General features: G+C 34.8%; 1 protein-coding gene across 11 annotated transcripts in view; it reads right to left on the bottom strand.

Annotated features, from left to right (window-relative positions):
* The window catches only part of DZIP3 (DAZ interacting zinc finger protein 3), a 98,295-nt gene that overhangs the window by 62,899 nt on the left and 17,300 nt on the right, over positions 1 to 18,096 (bottom strand). For 7 of the 11 annotated variants that reach the window (XM_019448276.2, XM_019448275.2, XM_019448283.2 and 4 more), the window contains 6 exons: positions 17,563 to 17,635; positions 15,107 to 15,262; positions 10,083 to 10,199; positions 7,217 to 7,297; positions 6,591 to 6,715; positions 3,516 to 3,630 (listed from right to left, as the gene is read on the bottom strand). In XM_019448276.2, the coding sequence (XP_019303821.1) occupies positions 3,516 to 3,630; positions 6,591 to 6,715; positions 7,217 to 7,297; positions 10,083 to 10,199; positions 15,107 to 15,262; positions 17,563 to 17,635 (667 nt within the window). The remainder of the gene's footprint in view (positions 1 to 3,515; positions 3,631 to 6,590; positions 6,716 to 7,216; positions 7,298 to 10,082; positions 10,200 to 15,106; positions 15,263 to 17,562; positions 17,636 to 18,096) is intronic. The other 4 variants (XM_019448280.2, XM_019448279.2, XM_053903319.1 and 1 more) reach the window with 1 other exon arrangement.

Raw genomic sequence — 18,096 nt, 5'->3', positions numbered from 1 at the left:
GAACGTGCTGCTGAACCCAGTATATCTAGCCATCTCTTGAAATTCATCTCCAGCCTTGCTCATTATAAAATTTACACAGTTTTATCTTTTTCAGTTCCTCAGACTTGCTTGTGAAAGCCACACTATATTCCATTTACCTAGAATTGTTCTTCCCCCAGTCTTCACAGAGCTAGTTCTAGTCTCAATCTGCTGGTTCCAACTTGAGTATCACCTCCCAGAGAGACCACATATACATACGCATATATACGTATAAATACAGATACATACAGTATACAAGTGTATATGTGCATGTTCTCCATTTTCTCATTTTATTATAATTTGATTATATCATTCTACTGTTTAAAAGTCTTCAGGGGTTTCACATTAAACTCAAGATAGGGTCTGAACCCCATACTTGGCTTATTAAGGCCTTCCATGATGTGGCTGACATTTACCTCTGTTATATTATGCATTTATGAAACAAGAACAGATGGTCATTTAAAAAAAACCAAAGAACATAATACGTAACAACAAAAACTCTTAGTAGATAATAGCTGAAATAGTCATTGAAATTAAAATTTCAATAGAAGGATAGGAACAATGGTAATGTTAAAAAATAACAAGCATTTCAAAGGACACCACCCTGGCTAGGGTGCCAGCATCTCTAAGGGTGCTATATTGCCCCACCAGGATGAGTTTATCTAAAGGGATATATGAGGACAGGAACAACTGGGGCAGGGAAGGCCTCTGGTGGAACTCACCCAGGATAAAGGGGTACAGGTCGCCCTCTAATTGCCCTAAAAATAAACTAATCATAATGTCTGAGAAGCAAGATTTTCAGTGGGTTGCCAGGCATCAATCTTAACAAATTAAGAACATACTGGCCTACAGCCAGAACAGGGTCATTGAAGCATTCTGTTCTGTCAGACATTAAACCTTTATTGGATTTTAAAGAAGTAAGGGAGTGAGGGCTGGTAGAAAGTCCAAAGCAGCTGGAATGGTGGCTGGGTGCCCAAAAAACTCATGGCAGCAAATATTTTTGGAAGCTGTATATAAATATTTTAACATTATAATAACTAATATAATAGCACTAGTGTGCACTGGCTGAATATCAGCCCTACACAGAAAGCTAAAGCTGAGGAAAATATCCTAGAAAATAGTACAAAAAAATAAAATGTAAGAAATAAGGAAAAAAATAATAAAATCAGAGATTCAGTTCAGGATGTCAAGTATCTGAATAATAAACATTTCAGAAAGAAAAAATGGAAATGAAGAAATTATCAAATAAGTAAATTTTTAGAATGTACCAGAACATTTTCAAAATATAATCTCAGAACACTAGAGAACACAGAATATCCTAAAAATTCCCAGAAAGAAAAAAACAAAACAGGTTACCAGCAAAAGATTGAGAACCAGAGCATCAGATTTCTGAAAAGTACTATTGGAAGCAAAGAAGGTAACAGAAACACACTGAAAATATAAAGGAAAATAATTTGCACCCTACAATTGGATGCCCAGGCAAGATACAAATAAAGTGTACAAAAAAGAAATTATTTCGAAGACTTGAAAGATCTCAAAAAATTTACCTCCCAATCAAGTACCCTTTTCTAGGAAGCTGCTGAAGGAGCTGTACCACCAAAACAAGGGAGTAAACCTAAAAAGAAAGCTTGAGATCAAAGAAACAGACGATTCTACATAGAAGTGAAGGATATTCCAAGGAATAAAAGAAAAACCTAAGGCACATTTAATAAAAACATATGACTGACTATTGGTAGGTTGGGGAAAGGGAAATGTATGTGTAAAGGGGAGGTATAAGAGCTAATAAACCCTCCTCATCTGCCATCATGGGTAGTCAAAGATAATATCTACCATGGAGAAATATTTAAAAAGCAGCACATCTTTTCAAAAAATATAGGTAAATATCAAAGAAAAATGTCTAGAGAGTTGGAAGAAGGTTTCTCTAGTTAGGAACTACAATTAAAGCTGATGTACCACAGACTGTTAATGTTTAAGTCTTCTAATATTTGACAAACTACATGTATGTATTATTTTGCATGAAATAAAAAAATTCACTAAAAAAAGTTTGAATAACAAAAAATATTTTAAAAGGAGGAGGAAAAAGAGAAAAGTAAGACCAAGTAGGGCCTGCTTTAGGCAAGCAGCGAAGTTCAATGTTAAAAATAATATATAAAATCATTACTAAGTCTAGGTTTAAGGTCATGTGATTATCCTGATAAATGCCAAAAACTGCTTATTCTATTGATTACTGTGAGAGCTACATTAAAATAGTACTCTGAGAGTGGAGAGTTTTCTCTCTCTCCTTCTAGTTATATTAGCTTTTGTCCCATACATCTCGAGGCTCTATTATTAGCTATATACAATTTGACCTATTACAGCTTACTAGAAAGTTGCATTTTGTATCTTTACAAACATCTGCTTTGAGGAATGCATTTGGCTTTAAAGTCAGCCCAAACATAAAGATCCCGAAAGGTTTAAAGTAAAAGTCTGAAAAGACGTATGTCATTCAAACACTAACCAAAAGAAACTCAGTGTAGCTATTTTCATATTAAACAAATTAAAAAGTGACTGTAATATGACTTAAAAGATGGATGAAAGTTACCCCAAAAGTAAAGAATACCCAGAAAGTATGAGGAAATGGTAACCCTCATACTTTGCCTTAAGAATACAAACTGGTACAAACTTTCTAAGAGGATATATGAAGACAAATACCAACATGTTTACAAGTGTTTTAAAGACTTACTTCACAATTCCACCTTTAGAAATGTGTCCTATGGGAATTATGTGGGAGATGCACAAAGATGACTTTACATAATAATGAAAAACTGGAATGTTTAGGATAAACTGAATATTCAACAGCAGGAAACTGGTTATGCAAATTAAAGCATGATTTTATGATGAACCATGAAAACAAATCATACTGTAGAATAATCTAATTACTGGGAAACTCAGAGTATATATTTCTAAACTATATATCAATGTATATAACATACCAATTTACTAAAAATAAAGGGTACAAGTGTTTATACATGTGTGTCTGGAAAAACATAAATAAAAATACTAGTATTAGTTTCTCCTTTTGAGGAAATATGGATAAATTTTATCTTTCAGTACTTAAACATTTTTCAAATTTTCTGAAATAATTTTTTTAAGTTTTCTTAGTACTTTTTAAATTTAAATCAACAACAAAATAACGGTAAGTATAATTAGAAAAAAAAGTAAGTTAATTAACTACCACATTTAGCTATAGCCGCATGAAGTACCGGACCTGCATAGCTTTTAATCTTCTTGTTTCTAAATAACAAATCTTGTTATTTGCTAACACAGCTACCTCACTTCTACGTGTTGAATCATACATTCTGCACAAAGTAATGGGATTAATGTTGTTTCTTATACAAAAAGCTAATTTCCAATAAAAGAACATGCTGCTATAGAATACTACAAAATTAACACAGACCACACTTCATCGAAGAGGATTCTGATTAGTCACAGATGAAATGCTGTTCTTAATTTCTTACTTTAAAAGTTGTAGGTAAATCTTCATCTTCTGCAGGATCTATGTCAAACCAATGATCATTTGTATCTCCTATTTCTTGTAAGCTTTTATGAAATTCTAGCAGTCCTCCATTATATCTGTAAGGCATTTATTTTAAAATAAGGTTAGTTTGAATGGGACTTTAGATAGTTTACCAATAAGACAATAAGCAACTCTTTTTTTTTTTTTTTTTTTTTTGGTGGTAAGTAGGGTGATGATAACCTCTGGCATGCTATAGAAATACAAATACTAGGACTCTCACCTGTGGTAGATTGGGATGAAATACAGGTGGAAGGGGAGGCAATAGATTATGTAGTAGCTCAAGCTTGAACAGTATGGGGGCCTTGGTAATTAAAGGGATTGTAGAGTTGGTTGGCTTTTGTCTACTGTCTTGGAAGCCTTGAAGAAAGAGAATGACAGTCACAGGTCAGCCAACTATTGACTCAGGGCACACTGTGAAAGACAGAGGACTCTATGGCAGCATTTAAAGAGACTCTCTCCTGCAGCCATAAAGATAATATGTGCTGAAAATCAGGCCAGATTTAGTCACAAGGTGAAACAAACTGCAAAAGAGACCAAATGTACCTCCTTGACAGGACTATTACCAATTCAGGACACCCTGTGAAAGCTAAAAGGCCTCTACGGTAACATTTAAAGAACCCTTACCAACTCTAATAAGGGCAAACTGTGCTGAAAATGAGGCCCAGTATTTAATCATAAGGTTAAAACAGCAGCAAAAACTAAAAACACTGCCTCAGTGGATTATGCTAAAATCAGGGCTCTGATCGGGAAAAAGTAGACCCTGAGGTCTGAAATGGAGACATTTAAGTAAAACCCTTAAATTGCCTTCAACCCTCTGGCTGACAAGGAGTATCAGAATCCCTTTACTGACCAAGTATCATCTGAGGTTCATATCTCAAAAGATGATGCCCTTCCTTCTCAAGATCCTCTCCCATCTGTGCTTACTGCCCATAGAGCAATAACTCTAGGGTCAGGTATAAACAGAGCCCATGTAAGAAAACAGAGTTCCTGCCCTGAAAGAAAAAGCTTATTCACCCTAAGAATTGCAGAACTTGACCAGTATGTACTGGCAGAAACATATGTGGGAGTGGATCTTAAGAGTGTTGACCCAATAGACAAATATACAACTGGATAGAGAAGTGTATGTTGATATGGGAGGACTCTTCCACAATTCAAGATTTACTTTCCTAGCTAGGACACCTGAGACACCATGCTGCTGAGAAGGCTACTTGAAGCTTGGATCCAACATTGACCTATAGTAATTAAGGTGGAAATGCAGGAAATTTGAAGGCAGAGTATTAAAGAAAGTTCAAGGAGGTAAGGATATTATAATGGACTTACTACCTAAGACCAGAGAAGCCACCACTAAACACAGTTCCCTGGAAAGGCCCAGAGGACACTCTAACTATTAAAGCAGTGTTTTCAGGCAGTTCAGTGGTGGTTGTTTTCTATAGGCCAGGGATGAAAGTCAATGATGCTGTCATGTGACTGGGGTTTCTAGTTATCTGTGATATGGAAAACAGATTCTCTCCAACACCCATCAGTAAAGAGACTAAAGAATAGTTCACACATCTGGGGAAACGACAGCAATACACATTCTCTGTCTTGTCTCACAGCTATGAGAATTCTCTCTACAATATAAAGAGATTTTGATCATCCTAAAATTCTGCAAAACATCACACCAGTCCACTATATTGATGACATCATGTTAGTAAATGGGAAGCAGGAAGTCTTCTGGGTACCCCAGTGAAAAACAAGCATGCCAGAGGATAGACGATAAACCTTACAAAAGAATCAGGTAACTACCATAGAGATGACTCTTCTGGGAATCCCATGGTTGGACATAGCAGTAATACTGCATAAGGATTTAAACTGCCTAATTCATCTTTCAAATCTCAAACATTATTTCCTCAAGAAGACTTCTCATTCCCATAACTAGACTGGGGGCCCAGTAAAAACTTTAATTATTCACTGTATTTTCCTTCATAGCTCTTTATTATATTTCCAAATTAATTAGTTGTATAACTGATTATTTGATTAAGGTCTACAAGATTCACTATAGTGTCAGTTACATGAAGATAGGAACTGTTTTGCACATCATTGTATCCCCAATGCTATCTAGAGATGCTAGCACAGTCTCTAGAATATGATACATTCTTAGCAAATAAAATTAATGAATTATGCTACAAATGGCTAAGGGTACAAATAAGGAAACAATCCATATCAGTTCCCCCGTACAATTTCACTAAACATATAATCCCCAATGTTCCCCAAACATAGCATCTGGACTCTTTCAATGCTTTAAAAGCTCATTTATACCTTAAACACCTATTCAACTGGTGATAGTATTAATAACTACAACCAGCATTTATTTATTAAGCCTACCATTTTTGTGTTCTTAGCACTAATTTTTTTTAAAGTTTATTTATTTATTTTGAAAGAGAGAGAGAGAGAAAGAGAGAGAGTGAGAGAGAGAGAGAGAAAGTGAGAGAGAGAATCCCAAGCAGGCTCCATGCTGTTACCATGGAGCCCAATGCAGGGCTTGATCTCACAAACTGTGAAATCATAACCTGATCTGAAATCAAGAATCTAACGCTTAACCGACTGAGCCACCCAGATGCCCGAGCACTTAATCATTTGCAACATCCCTATAAGGTTGGCACTATTATTAGTTCCATTTTATAGATAAAAAACATAAGGCTGGAAAAAAAAAAAAAAAAAAGATAAGGCTGAGCAACACTACATTCCTTAGAGTCATTGATTAGATACATAGTACAAAATGGATTTAAACCCAGGTCTGTCAGATTCCAAAGCCTATGGTCCCTAATGTCTTTGCTACACTGACTTTTACTGCCATGATCTGTTAGATTTGATATTTAATATTCTCAAATACATTAAAGAAATTATTTCTATAGGAACAGGTGAAGAAGACCCAGAAGAGCACAAATGTCATCATACCTAGTATAGTGCAAAAACTATCCATGTCACAATGCTAAAAGTTGAAAGACAAGATTTACCCATTTATTAAAACCCTTACCTCTTCTGGGCACATCGAAGCAAACCACGTCCAAAATAAACTAAAGACATAAAGTTTTCACAAATTTCATTTTCTTGGATCACCATCTTCATCACTAGAAATTTATTCTCTGCTTCTGTATAATCCTGTAGTAACATAAAACTAGGTTTGGCTGATGTAAAAAGCATTTTTTTTTTCTATTACAAGAATTATTTTCCAAACTGGAGAAATTAGGGCAGCTTTAATATTGATCCAGTCATGCAGTCATTTATTCACATCTCTAATCCTAGCATCTCTGTATGTGATCATATAGATAATATACTCAGTGATTAAAATACCTATTCACAAAAGAACTTAAGATCTTCCCTAGCCAACATTTCAAAATGAACATTTAGAGAATTTCTTTTTTTTTAATATATGAAATTTATTGTCAAATTGGTTTCCATACAACACCCAGTGCTCATCCCAAAAGATGCCCTCTTCAATGCCCATCACCTACCCTTCCCTCCCTCCCACCCCCCCCGCCATCAACCCTCAGTTTGTTCTCAGTTTTTAAGAGTTAGAGAATTTCTAAAATCAACATTTTGTTAAAATCAAGTCATCGTATGTGAAAACACTTACAATGGGCAATAATACATACTACATACCTCTTTCTTTCCTCTTTCAGTGAGTGCTACTCCATACAAAAATAATAATGTCAGATAATAACCAATATTAATCTGATGTGCCTAAAAAGAAAAAAATTAATTGGCTCTTTAGACGAAAATAGTTTTTAGTATAGTAAGTTTAATTAAATATCCTAGGCTACTCAGTAGTTATTAAAAAGAGTAAAAATTATCATATTATCGATCATCTAATAAGAGAAATAGTAAATACATTAGATGTATTTGATAATTCAACCCTGAAGAAGAAAGAGGATAATTGATAATCTCAAAATAAAACACTAGAGTGTGATTAAAGAAAATGAAAGCCATCAGGATTTATTGTCTCCTTCCCCCTCCTGCCCCCACATGCTACAAATGGCTAAGGATCTCCATACAGATGTAGCAGTGAGTACAACTACATTCTGAGTCCCTGAAGTCCTTCAAAACAGGAGGGTGGTCTTAGAGACTCCGGACACAACACCCACTGTACCAACGCCAACTTCCTGGTTTTGATAATATATACTGTTATGTAACATCTAACTATTGGGGAAAACTGAATGAAAGGTATTCAAAAACCTTTCTGCACTTCTGTATTGTACAGCTATATTTTTGCAACTTCTGTGCATCTAAAGTTACCTCAAATAAAAAGTTTAAACATTGTCCATGGAGAACAATATTGTACATTCTGTTCGTAAGCTCTCTATTGACTTAAGATCATAACCCTGTCTTTTGTCACATTAGCTTTTTACAAGACTGTCCCATAAACAAGATCTTTTGCAGGTACATAGGGATGATAAGCATCTGCAGGACAGAAGTCTTTTTCTTTACTGATCTAACTGTATTCTCTTACTTAGCATACTTCTCATGGCCAACAGTACACATTTATGAGGTAATTGGCTAGTGTTAGAAGTTTGGCTTCAAATTAATCTCAGGGCAAATAGACGTGCATGTTTGCGCTCAATGGACCAAGTGAGTTTGTGTTCACATACCGGTTTCCATCTTAAAATTTCCATTTCTGCAGAGGAGGTAAAATGCAGTTCAGAGAATGGACTCTAAAGCCAAGACTACATGGATTTGTATCCTGACTCTACTACTTACTACCTGCTGAATTAAGCAAGTTGTTTAACCTCTTTGCTTCAGTTTCTAATCTATAAAATGGGAATAATGGTGGAGGGATGGTGGTTATGAAGAGCAAATGAGCTAATCCTTACAAAAAGTGCTTAGAACAGTGTCTGTCATATAGCAAACACTAAATAAGTGTAAGCTATTATTTTATAACTTTAAAAAAATTGGTTTCACAAATAAATACAACAGAGCCTTTGGCTCACACAAGTCTAAAAAGAACATTTTGAGAACAGGATAAGATGTGGAATTGTGGTAATGCTATAATCATAAATAAAAGGTAAAGAACTCAGGAATTTACAGATGTAAGTGGTAGGTTTCTGACCTACATGACTCTGCCCTTCCCTTCCTACCATCCCCCCCACTACTAGCAGGGATTATTCTAAGTACTGGAACTCAATGGATATAGAGATATTATTGGCAACTGTCCCCTGCCCTCACCCCACTGCCACCTCCTACCAAATTGTTCCACCTATCCTTGGTGGCCTTGGTGGCCTTGAGGAACAGTGAGAGCTATAGGATACAGCAGTAGGCTGCTCTGATCATGACGATTCCAATTCTGCTCAACAATGCTACCAGGAGAGGGATCTCTTCCATTTCTTAACGTAAGACTCATCATTGAAATAATGCCTAAGTACAGTAGGCTAAGCAATCAGCATCTGTTAATGCTCATTTATTTCACTTCCTGGTAACCTGGTCAGTGGGAGAAACAGCACATCTTCAGCATCCCAGAAGTTCTTGCTGAATACTTGTTAATACATACTCCCTTTTGTTGGCTCTTTTGACTCCATGTACAATTCCTTTAGGGTGGTATATATCACCACTTAGAACCCCCATCCCGAGAGTCCTAAATAAAGATGATTTCTCCACATCTTTATAATATGGGATTTGGTGTCTTTGGGTACCTTGGTTGGTACCTGGGTGGTCCTTTCTTGACAGTAACTCTAATCCATCTTCTACATGTGTACAAAATTTAGTTTACTGATCCAAATTATTCAAGCAACTGACTTTTCCTTTTACTGTCTTATACTATTGGTTCTGATTTTTTTTTTTAAGGTTTATTCATTTTTCAGAGACAGAGAGAGAGAGTGTGAGCAGGGCATGGGCAGAGAGGGAGACACAGAATCTGAAACAGGCTCCAGGCTCTGAGCTGTCAGCACAGAGCCTGACGCAGGGCCTGAACTCACAGACGGCGAGATCATGACCTGCACTAAAGTTGGACACTTAACAGAGTGAGCCACCCAGGCGCCCCATATTGGTTCTGATTTTTGATGCCAGGTTTATTCTTCCTCAGATTTTCTATTTATTTCTAACATACAAATATATCTTGTTAATTTTATCTCTCATGAGTACTCAATAACAAATGACAGAAGTTCCAATTTTTACAAATATAGTTATCAGAAGAGGAGCTGATTAATAACTAGGAGGAAAGCAAGTAGTAGTTTCTCAAGTTTATAACTATTTCAATTGGGAAAGTCCAATTTTACTATTTATTGAGTTTCTCTTTATTGAATGAAGATAAACAATTTTATAGTAAGGAAGGGACTAGATTAGGCTTATTATGGACATGCAGTCATCAAAAAGTACAAGACACAGGAAGGAAATAAATTTATGCATACTTTTTCTCTAGAGGTAAAAGGAAAATACAAACTGGTCTACACCTTAAAACAAGCATGCATTGGCTACCCTCTCATTGAGAAATGTTGTCCAAACCCATTATTTCAAACTTTCAAAAGAAAACACTTACAGTATAATTAGTAGCCTGAACATTCCTAAGTGCTGCTTCCAGTTGTGTTATCAAGAAACGTAAAGTTAAAACAGGAACAATTTCCTCCCCATTCTGACTGTTAGCTGCAACTTCTCTCTGTGGAAAATAATTTGGTCCAAAATTTAAGTTAAAGCAAATATCTACACTTATTTTTATTATACAAATAATACATGCTTGTTGTAGAAAATCTGGAGAGGATTTAAAGAAAAAATCCACACCAGCAAGATACAATTGTTTTCTTGTTTATTTTTCAGTCTGACAAATGTTCTCTGTAACTATTTCCTCAAAACACTTAAAAAGCATTCCTAAGCCTGCTGAGGGGTTGGCCACAACCACTTCTATTAGTAATCCCAGTTTATTCTCATACCTTCTATCCTCTAAGCATAGCTAAAATCTTCCTTCCAGCCCTGACCCTGCAGGAAGCAGGAATGCTTGGCATTAATACCAACATGAGGGCAAGGCATCTTAAGCTACGATCTGATTGGAACCAAGCTAATATACGACTTATATCACAGTTTGTTACTGCCATGGATGAAATGAAAAGGAGGACTGTGTGTTATCTTTGCATCCATTTCCCAAGCCTTGTACCTACAAGTGCTTGGCTTAAATTCCATTATCTGTTTAATGATATATTATCTGTGTGGAAAGTTTAACCTACACTTTCTTAACTTGGTTTCTAGTATACGATACTGCTCTGTTTTTCTCCTAGATAACTAGAGACTTTATTTCCGTCTCTCTAGCACTCAATTTAATGAACGTCTTCCCCATCATCACATACATTCCCTAAAGTAACCCACTGTCATGTTTTTAAGTAGTGTCTACGTACTGACAGTTTGCAAGCTTATATTTCCAGCTCAGAACCATCCCCTTAATTCCAGACTCATATATCCAACCAGTCACTCAACAGTAGCTCTTGAATTTGAGTAGACATATAAAACCTAACACTGAAGTTCCACCTCCTTTAGAACTAAAAAAGCTGGACAAAATGTAAAAGCCATTTTTTGAAAGCAACAGAAAGCTACGAAGGCATTGAAAATCTCTGGAGCCAACATTCAGACATGAGACTGACTTTTGGAGCCACTTTTCTCCTTAAGGCAATTGACATTTTCAGTTGTGGCTAAGATGTTAGGCGTAGCTTTTAGCCAACTTACAAAGCTGGGGGAAAAAACAGAGTGTATGACCTATCAAGGATGAGGGACCCTGGTAAACACATCATCCTTTGGTGCAGACCCTGAAGAAATATACCCTTAAAGTAAGAGTGTCTGTTTTGGTTCCAGTTTGAATGCAAGTAGTTTATTTGGGAGGTTCAGAGAACAATGGTGGAGAATAGAGATGTGATTCAGGGAAGGAAAAACAAGCTTTAAATTAATGGGTAAGTTATTAAGTTAGTTACCCACAGTGGGCAGCTGGGGTTAATAGAACAGAGAGACTCTGTAAACCAGTGAAAAATACAAGCTGCAGTATTATTCAACTCAAGGGGAGAGAAAACTGGAATTTTTGCAGAACTCCCAAGGCTTATTGAGTGGTGATGGGATGACATGAGAATATTAATTCCTTGGGATTTCTGAACTGCCATGAGTACAGCCTTCTGTAGTTTCAGGGAAAAAAAAAAAAAAGCCTTGAGGCATAGACACATGGAAAACTGGAGATTGTCCAGAGCATACTGAAATAAGAGTCCAAGGGGCCAGGAGTTATGTGCAGGACACTCACAGTATCTACTACAAAAGGGAAAACATAAATAGACCCTTCTTCACAGAACAGAAGCTTGGAAACATCTCAATCCCTAGTTGAATGAAGTGATCTGCCAGAAAAGCACAAAGAAGCATTACTAAGGGAAGATTTTGTCCAGTTCTTCTAGTACTTCTCAAAGCAAGGTTGCTCTAAATCAACTCTAGCAGCCACTGCAGGTAGCAGAATTCTCTATCATCCTTTAGATGACTGTGGAATTAATTTTGATGTTTTCATGTTCATTCATGATTTAAGTTATTTTTGCCTTTTTCTTAAGATTTTTAGCAGGGGGCTATCAATTTTACTGATCTTTAAAAAAAACAAGTTTTGGCTTTATTGACTTTCTTTTTTATTCTATTTCAATAAACTTAGATATCTTTATTACTTCCTTCTTTTGACTTTGTTTTTAATTTACCGTTCTTCCATTAATCTCCTGAATTTTATGTTTAGATGACTGATATTCAACCTTGCTTCATTGTCTAATACATGTATTTCAAATTATAAATATTCCTTGAAACACATATTTTACTTATAACACAAGTTTTGATATACATTTTTTATTCAGTTCAAAAATTTACCTAATTTCCATTGTGATTTCTGACCCATGGGTTACTCTTAAGAACAATGATTTTTTAGTTAATCTTTCTGTATTGATTTATAAATGAATTGTACAGTAGTTTGAGAATATGCTCTATATATTGTGATTCTTTGATGAGACTTGCTTTGTGACTAACACATGGTCAATTTTTGTAAATGCACTTAAAAAGTATGTATATTCTGCCACTGTTGGGTATCGTGTTTCATGTTTTGTGTGTGTGTGTGTGCGTCAATTAGATCAACTTTGCTATCATTCTACCTATTTTGTGTCCATGTTCTATCAGTTATTAAGAGAGTCATGTTAAAATCTACTGGGATTATTAATTTGTCCAGTTTCCATTCAATATTATCAATTTACTCACCTTCTCATATGTAACAGTTCTGTATGTATTTGAGTCTACTCTGGAATTTCTCTTCTATTTTCTAGACTTGCCAACTGAATCAGGAGCAAGTAATACAATCTTATACTTATGAGAGCTTCACATTAAGTTTCAATATCTAAGTGGGCAAATTCCCAGCCTGTCTCCCCTACACTTTTCTAATTTTCTTGGCTATTTTTCCTTTTATTTCCCATCTGAACTTTAGAATTAGCTTTCAGTAATAACAAAACCAAAAACAACATACTTGGTCATTTTTATTGGAATTATGGGAGATACAGACAGCTTTATCACATTGTGTCTTCTTACATGTATTGCTTTTCATTTGGTCTTTTTTTCTTACCTTTATTAGAATTTTATAAATCTCTATTTAGTTTTAATATAAAGTATTGATTTCTAAACTTAATGTGAAAAAAATCAACGTGTAGATACTTGCTAAAATGCAGATTCCCAGACCTACCCCCAGAGATTTTGATTCTTTAGGACTTTAGTATGGGGTTCAGATAGTCTCATGTAGGTGGTATAGGAAAAATTTTGAGAAATACTAGTTTATATCTTATATATTTCTTGAGTGTTTTCCTAGGTATTTTCCCTTTTTTATTGCTATTATAAATAAGTACTCTTTCATCTATATCTTCTAATTGGCTGTTGTTTGCATATAGAAAAGCTACTGATTGTTGTTTCTGGGTGATTTCCAACAGATAAGAGGAAAATAGTGGCATAATTCCATCAGTTTCAAACCAGAATTCATACTGGAAAATTATCTCAGTTAAGGTTATAATTGTATGTAGTCTTTGGATATTTGTAGAGCTTGTTTGAATTGTTAATCATAACAGTATTGATTTGTTTCATGGAAATAATTAATAATGTATTCTTCCACAGAAAAGGCAACCATGGAATTGCCCCAATTAAAAGCTACAAAGAAATGAGTAGAACATTTTCTTTAACTTTGAAAAACTCCATTCATTTAGGAACTGATATCCATCTTATGCTGAAAGTTTCACAAATTATCTAAAAAAACTATTTCCAAAATGAAAATCTACAGTATATTCTCTATAGTATTTATTTTATTCATAAATAAAAAAGTTTAGGACATTATTTTTCTTCATCTTACATTCTTGAAAAAGTTGTTAACGTTCTACAAATTAGGAAAACTGAAAGCAATTCCCTGTCCCAGGGTGGCATGTTATGGGTTACTGGTAGAATAAAAATAAACACTAGACCTCACAGTCAATGGCTTACTGGCTACTAACCCATATTCCCACCATTATTCTTGAAAGGCTAGCACCAACTAACTTATTTCATTAATAAAAGTCTGTAAGTCAAGGCCCTTCGCAAAAAGTAAGATGAAGATTTCAAGACTTTAGCTACACTATTGTGAGAAAGAAAGGAGGGAGGAAAAGAGTCACTGTGAAGTAATAAGAAATACATACATGATTTCTGCTCCTAGTTCCTGATAATTTCTGGTCTTTGACTCTGGGTCCTGACACAGAGCTCCTAAAGCCCTGGGAATTTCCTAGGTGATAGGCGTATCTTTTGTTCTAATGAGATGACACTCAGCAGGCTCCTGGATAGGGCTGGTCACCAGAAACACCAAGCCATGATTAGAAGCTTGAAGCTTTTAGCCCTATCCCCCATTCCCAGAGGGAGAGGGGCTGGGCACTGAATTAGTAATTATCAATGATGATATGATATGATAAAGCCTCCATAAAAAATCCTGGAAGTATACAGTTCAAAGAACTTCCAGCTTGGCGAACACATCCACATGCCAGGGGAGCAGTGGCACATCCCAACTCCACAGAGGTAGATGCTCCTCTACTTGGAACCCTTCCAGACCTTGCCGTATATATCTCTTCATTTGGCTCATCTAAATCCTTTATCATAGCCTTTATTATATAATAAATTGATAAACATTAAGTGTTTGCTAGCTATACTAGCAAATTGTGGGACCCAAAAGGGGTCATGGGAGCCCCAATCTATAGCCAGTTGGTCAGAAGTATTAGAGACAACCTAGGACTTGTGACTGGTGTCTGAATTGGGGCAGATTTGTGGGACTGGGACTGAGCCCTTAACTTGTGGGATCTGATACTAACTCTAGGTAGATAGTGTTAGAATTGAATTGACTTGTAGGATGACTAGTTAGTATAGGAGAATTGGTGTGTGAATAAATCCACACATCTAGTGTCAAAAGTGCTGTGAGGGTAGTAGCAGTGTGAGAGTAAAGGAAAATAGTATGTTTTCCCTGGAGAGTCCTATACAAAGAGTTGCACTTCTGTCTCAAAGAACAAATTATAATCTTACCTGCATGATTTGGAAGGAAAAATTTTCTTGTAAGAACTTCTTAATGTGAGGGACCACACCTTTTGGTAGAGTATTAATTGCATTCAATAACTTCTTCATCTCTACTAGTAGGTTAACAGAGACAAGATCGGTAGGTGTGTCCTTTTCCTGTTTATCCTAGAAGACATTATTAATTAAAACTTTCCACAATTATACATGTTCATATTACTCTAATATTAAGACCAAATATTTTTAAAAAGTGCCTTTACATACTATATGTAGATCACTGTGACAGACCTATAGAAAATCCAAGTAAGAATAAGACATTCTCTCTGCTTTCAAGGAACTTAAAACATAACAGGAAATCTAAGACCAAAACTAAGGAAGCTTTAATATATTCATTTAATACATTAATTTAATACATTCATCATAAATTCATTTGAAAGTTATAAATGAAAGTAGATATTTTAAGATGTGAAACTTATACCATTTTTTATAGAGTAGTGAATTAGAAAACATCATACTTATAAACAAAGTAGTAAAATAGAATGACTCTTAATTTGGTCAGAACTGAGTAAGTCATAATAATCTTGGGTCTACAGGAACTCATTCTTACAAACTTAATGAAGCCATAATTAATGGTTAATCAATAGCTATACAGTCAAGTCCTGCTGGATTATTTATTAACATTAGTTGTGAGGAATGAGCGGGCGATAGAAAGGGAGATGTGCCTGGATGATGGCCTTCCTTCAAATCTTAACATGATACCTCAGTTCCTATACACTGTTTAAACTTATGGAATATGAATATGTTGTTGCTGACCTCTGATAATCAGAACTGACAGTTTCTTACTAAGGAGCCATGCAAAACTTGAGTCACTGAAATGCCCTGGTGGGGGTGATTCCTTGACCATCAGGTCTCCAACAGACTAGAATTACCCAGGAAAGTGACTAGGAATCAGTAAAGTCCACAATAGAGTCCCATCTGCCTACTCTCCCCTTCTGGATTTGAGTCTTAAATTAGGATTCCTCCATTCCCATCAATACCCAACAAATAATCTTACATTTTATAATATTTCATTGTATGAAAATTATATCCAAAAATGAAGGAAAATGTTAACAGTTTGCTACATCTCAGTGAAGGGTATATAAGTATCCTTTGTATTATTCTTGCAACTTTTCTGTAGGTTTAATATTTTTCAAAAAGTTCAAAAAAACAAAAACAAAACTTCCACAATAGGTAGACCCTTAAAAAGAATAACCACTGTTAGTACTGCACACATTTCAAACTAAAGGTCAATTCTGCAGTCAAAAAACACCACAAACTCATCTTATACTAATTACCAAATTGATAAGCAAGATTATGGCATGAATAAAAATTTTTAATAGAGCATACTAAGCTTCACGCTTATTAAGTATTTTTATCTATAAATATGATTTCAGTTAGTTGTTATTAATTATATAAATTCCATCTTTTAAGTCAGATATCAAAATATTTGATGCTCAAATCATTTTTGTAAAATTAATTTAGCCTCTAAACCAAATTCAGGTCAAAGTTTCTACTGCATTTGATTTCTGTATTTCCAGTTCTGTAGTTAGAAAAATATATTCTGGATCTAATCTCCCTGGTTCAAGTATATTTCCCTATGTACATCTGCATATATTGTATTTTGTATTTGTATTGTATTTTTCTGCAACAGCTTTGGTAGCGATAACCTCATGCAGGTGAATATGATTATTTTATGTTTATATTTTCTCTTCCTATATTACTTGATAATCTTATAAGCTTTGTTAACAGTGCACATCAATAATCATATATAACTATGTATATGGTTAAAATTGCACTAAAAGGAACCAAATAGCTCTTCATCCAACCTTAGTTAAATATAAGCACATGTGATATTTATGTATGTGTGTGGATGTGTGCTTTCATATATATATATATGTGTGTATACATATATATGTCTTTTTTAAGCTACGACAAAATTTATTGTCATTGCCAATATAAGCCTTATATTAACGTACACTTCAGTTATTCTCTTTCATTTTGAACTGGAAGTTCTAACAGTAAAGATAAAAACAGGAAAGAGAATTTCAAAACAACTCTGAAATGCCTTACTAAATAAAATTCTGTGTGTGTGTTTTCTCTTCATGTGTATAGTTTTTATTTTGTTTGGATTTTGCTTTTAAAAGACAAATAAGAGATTCTTAAAATTGATTGTTGGGATGTTCTGGGAAAGTCAATTCAATCACCTACTAATTTTAACTTCTAGTGAGAATTGGTGCTTCTAATAACTTTGAGACACACATATCAATTATCAGAGAGCTTTCATTATGACCATACTTTTACTTGTAAAGGAAGGAAAGTAGACTCACCCCCAAATTTTAACAAATATTTTAACTGACTAGATTTAGAATTATGTTGTCATACCTAATTAATCATTACTAATTAACAATGAAAATTAAATCTTCTCTTACCAGTTGATCAGTTGATTTTTCTACCTTATTCTTGATGTCCTCCTTAATCTGCCCCTCCACAGGAGGATCCCTACTTTAAATGAAAAATAAAGGTGTATTCAGAGGGTCTCCTTACAAAGAACACAATTAAACTGCAGTAGTAAAGAATCTAACAAGTGAATTTGTCTGAAAGTTCAAAAGTATAAACAATGTATAGCAAAGACTGATAACTCAAGCTAAAGAAAAAAATTATGCTGTCCCTTACTAAATGGTGATAAACAGAACTGAAGGCTGATGTAAAAAGCTTTACTTGAATAGACACACAATAGACCAAAATAATGGGGAAATTTAAACTTTATAGCACTGCTTCAGTATAAAGAAAAAAGGATCTTAAGAAGCCTCATGTTGTGTGTGTGTATATGTGCATGCATTTATTAAGATAATAAAGGTTTGGAAAGGATCTATCTTATGTAGATCCTTTTATATTTTGTTTCAAGTTCCTGGTATTATAGTCATCCAGTTTTCCAAAATAATTTTTTAAAATTGAGGGAGAAT

The sequence above is a fragment of the Panthera pardus genome, unplaced genomic scaffold (assembly GCF_024362965.1).
Source record: "Panthera pardus isolate Hobbes unplaced genomic scaffold, ASM2436296v1 HiC_scaffold_16, whole genome shotgun sequence".
NCBI classification, from domain to species: Eukaryota; Metazoa; Chordata; class Mammalia; order Carnivora; family Felidae; genus Panthera; species Panthera pardus.
Note: the sequence above shows the minus strand (reverse complement) of the source record. Positions and strands in the feature narration are given on the sequence as shown.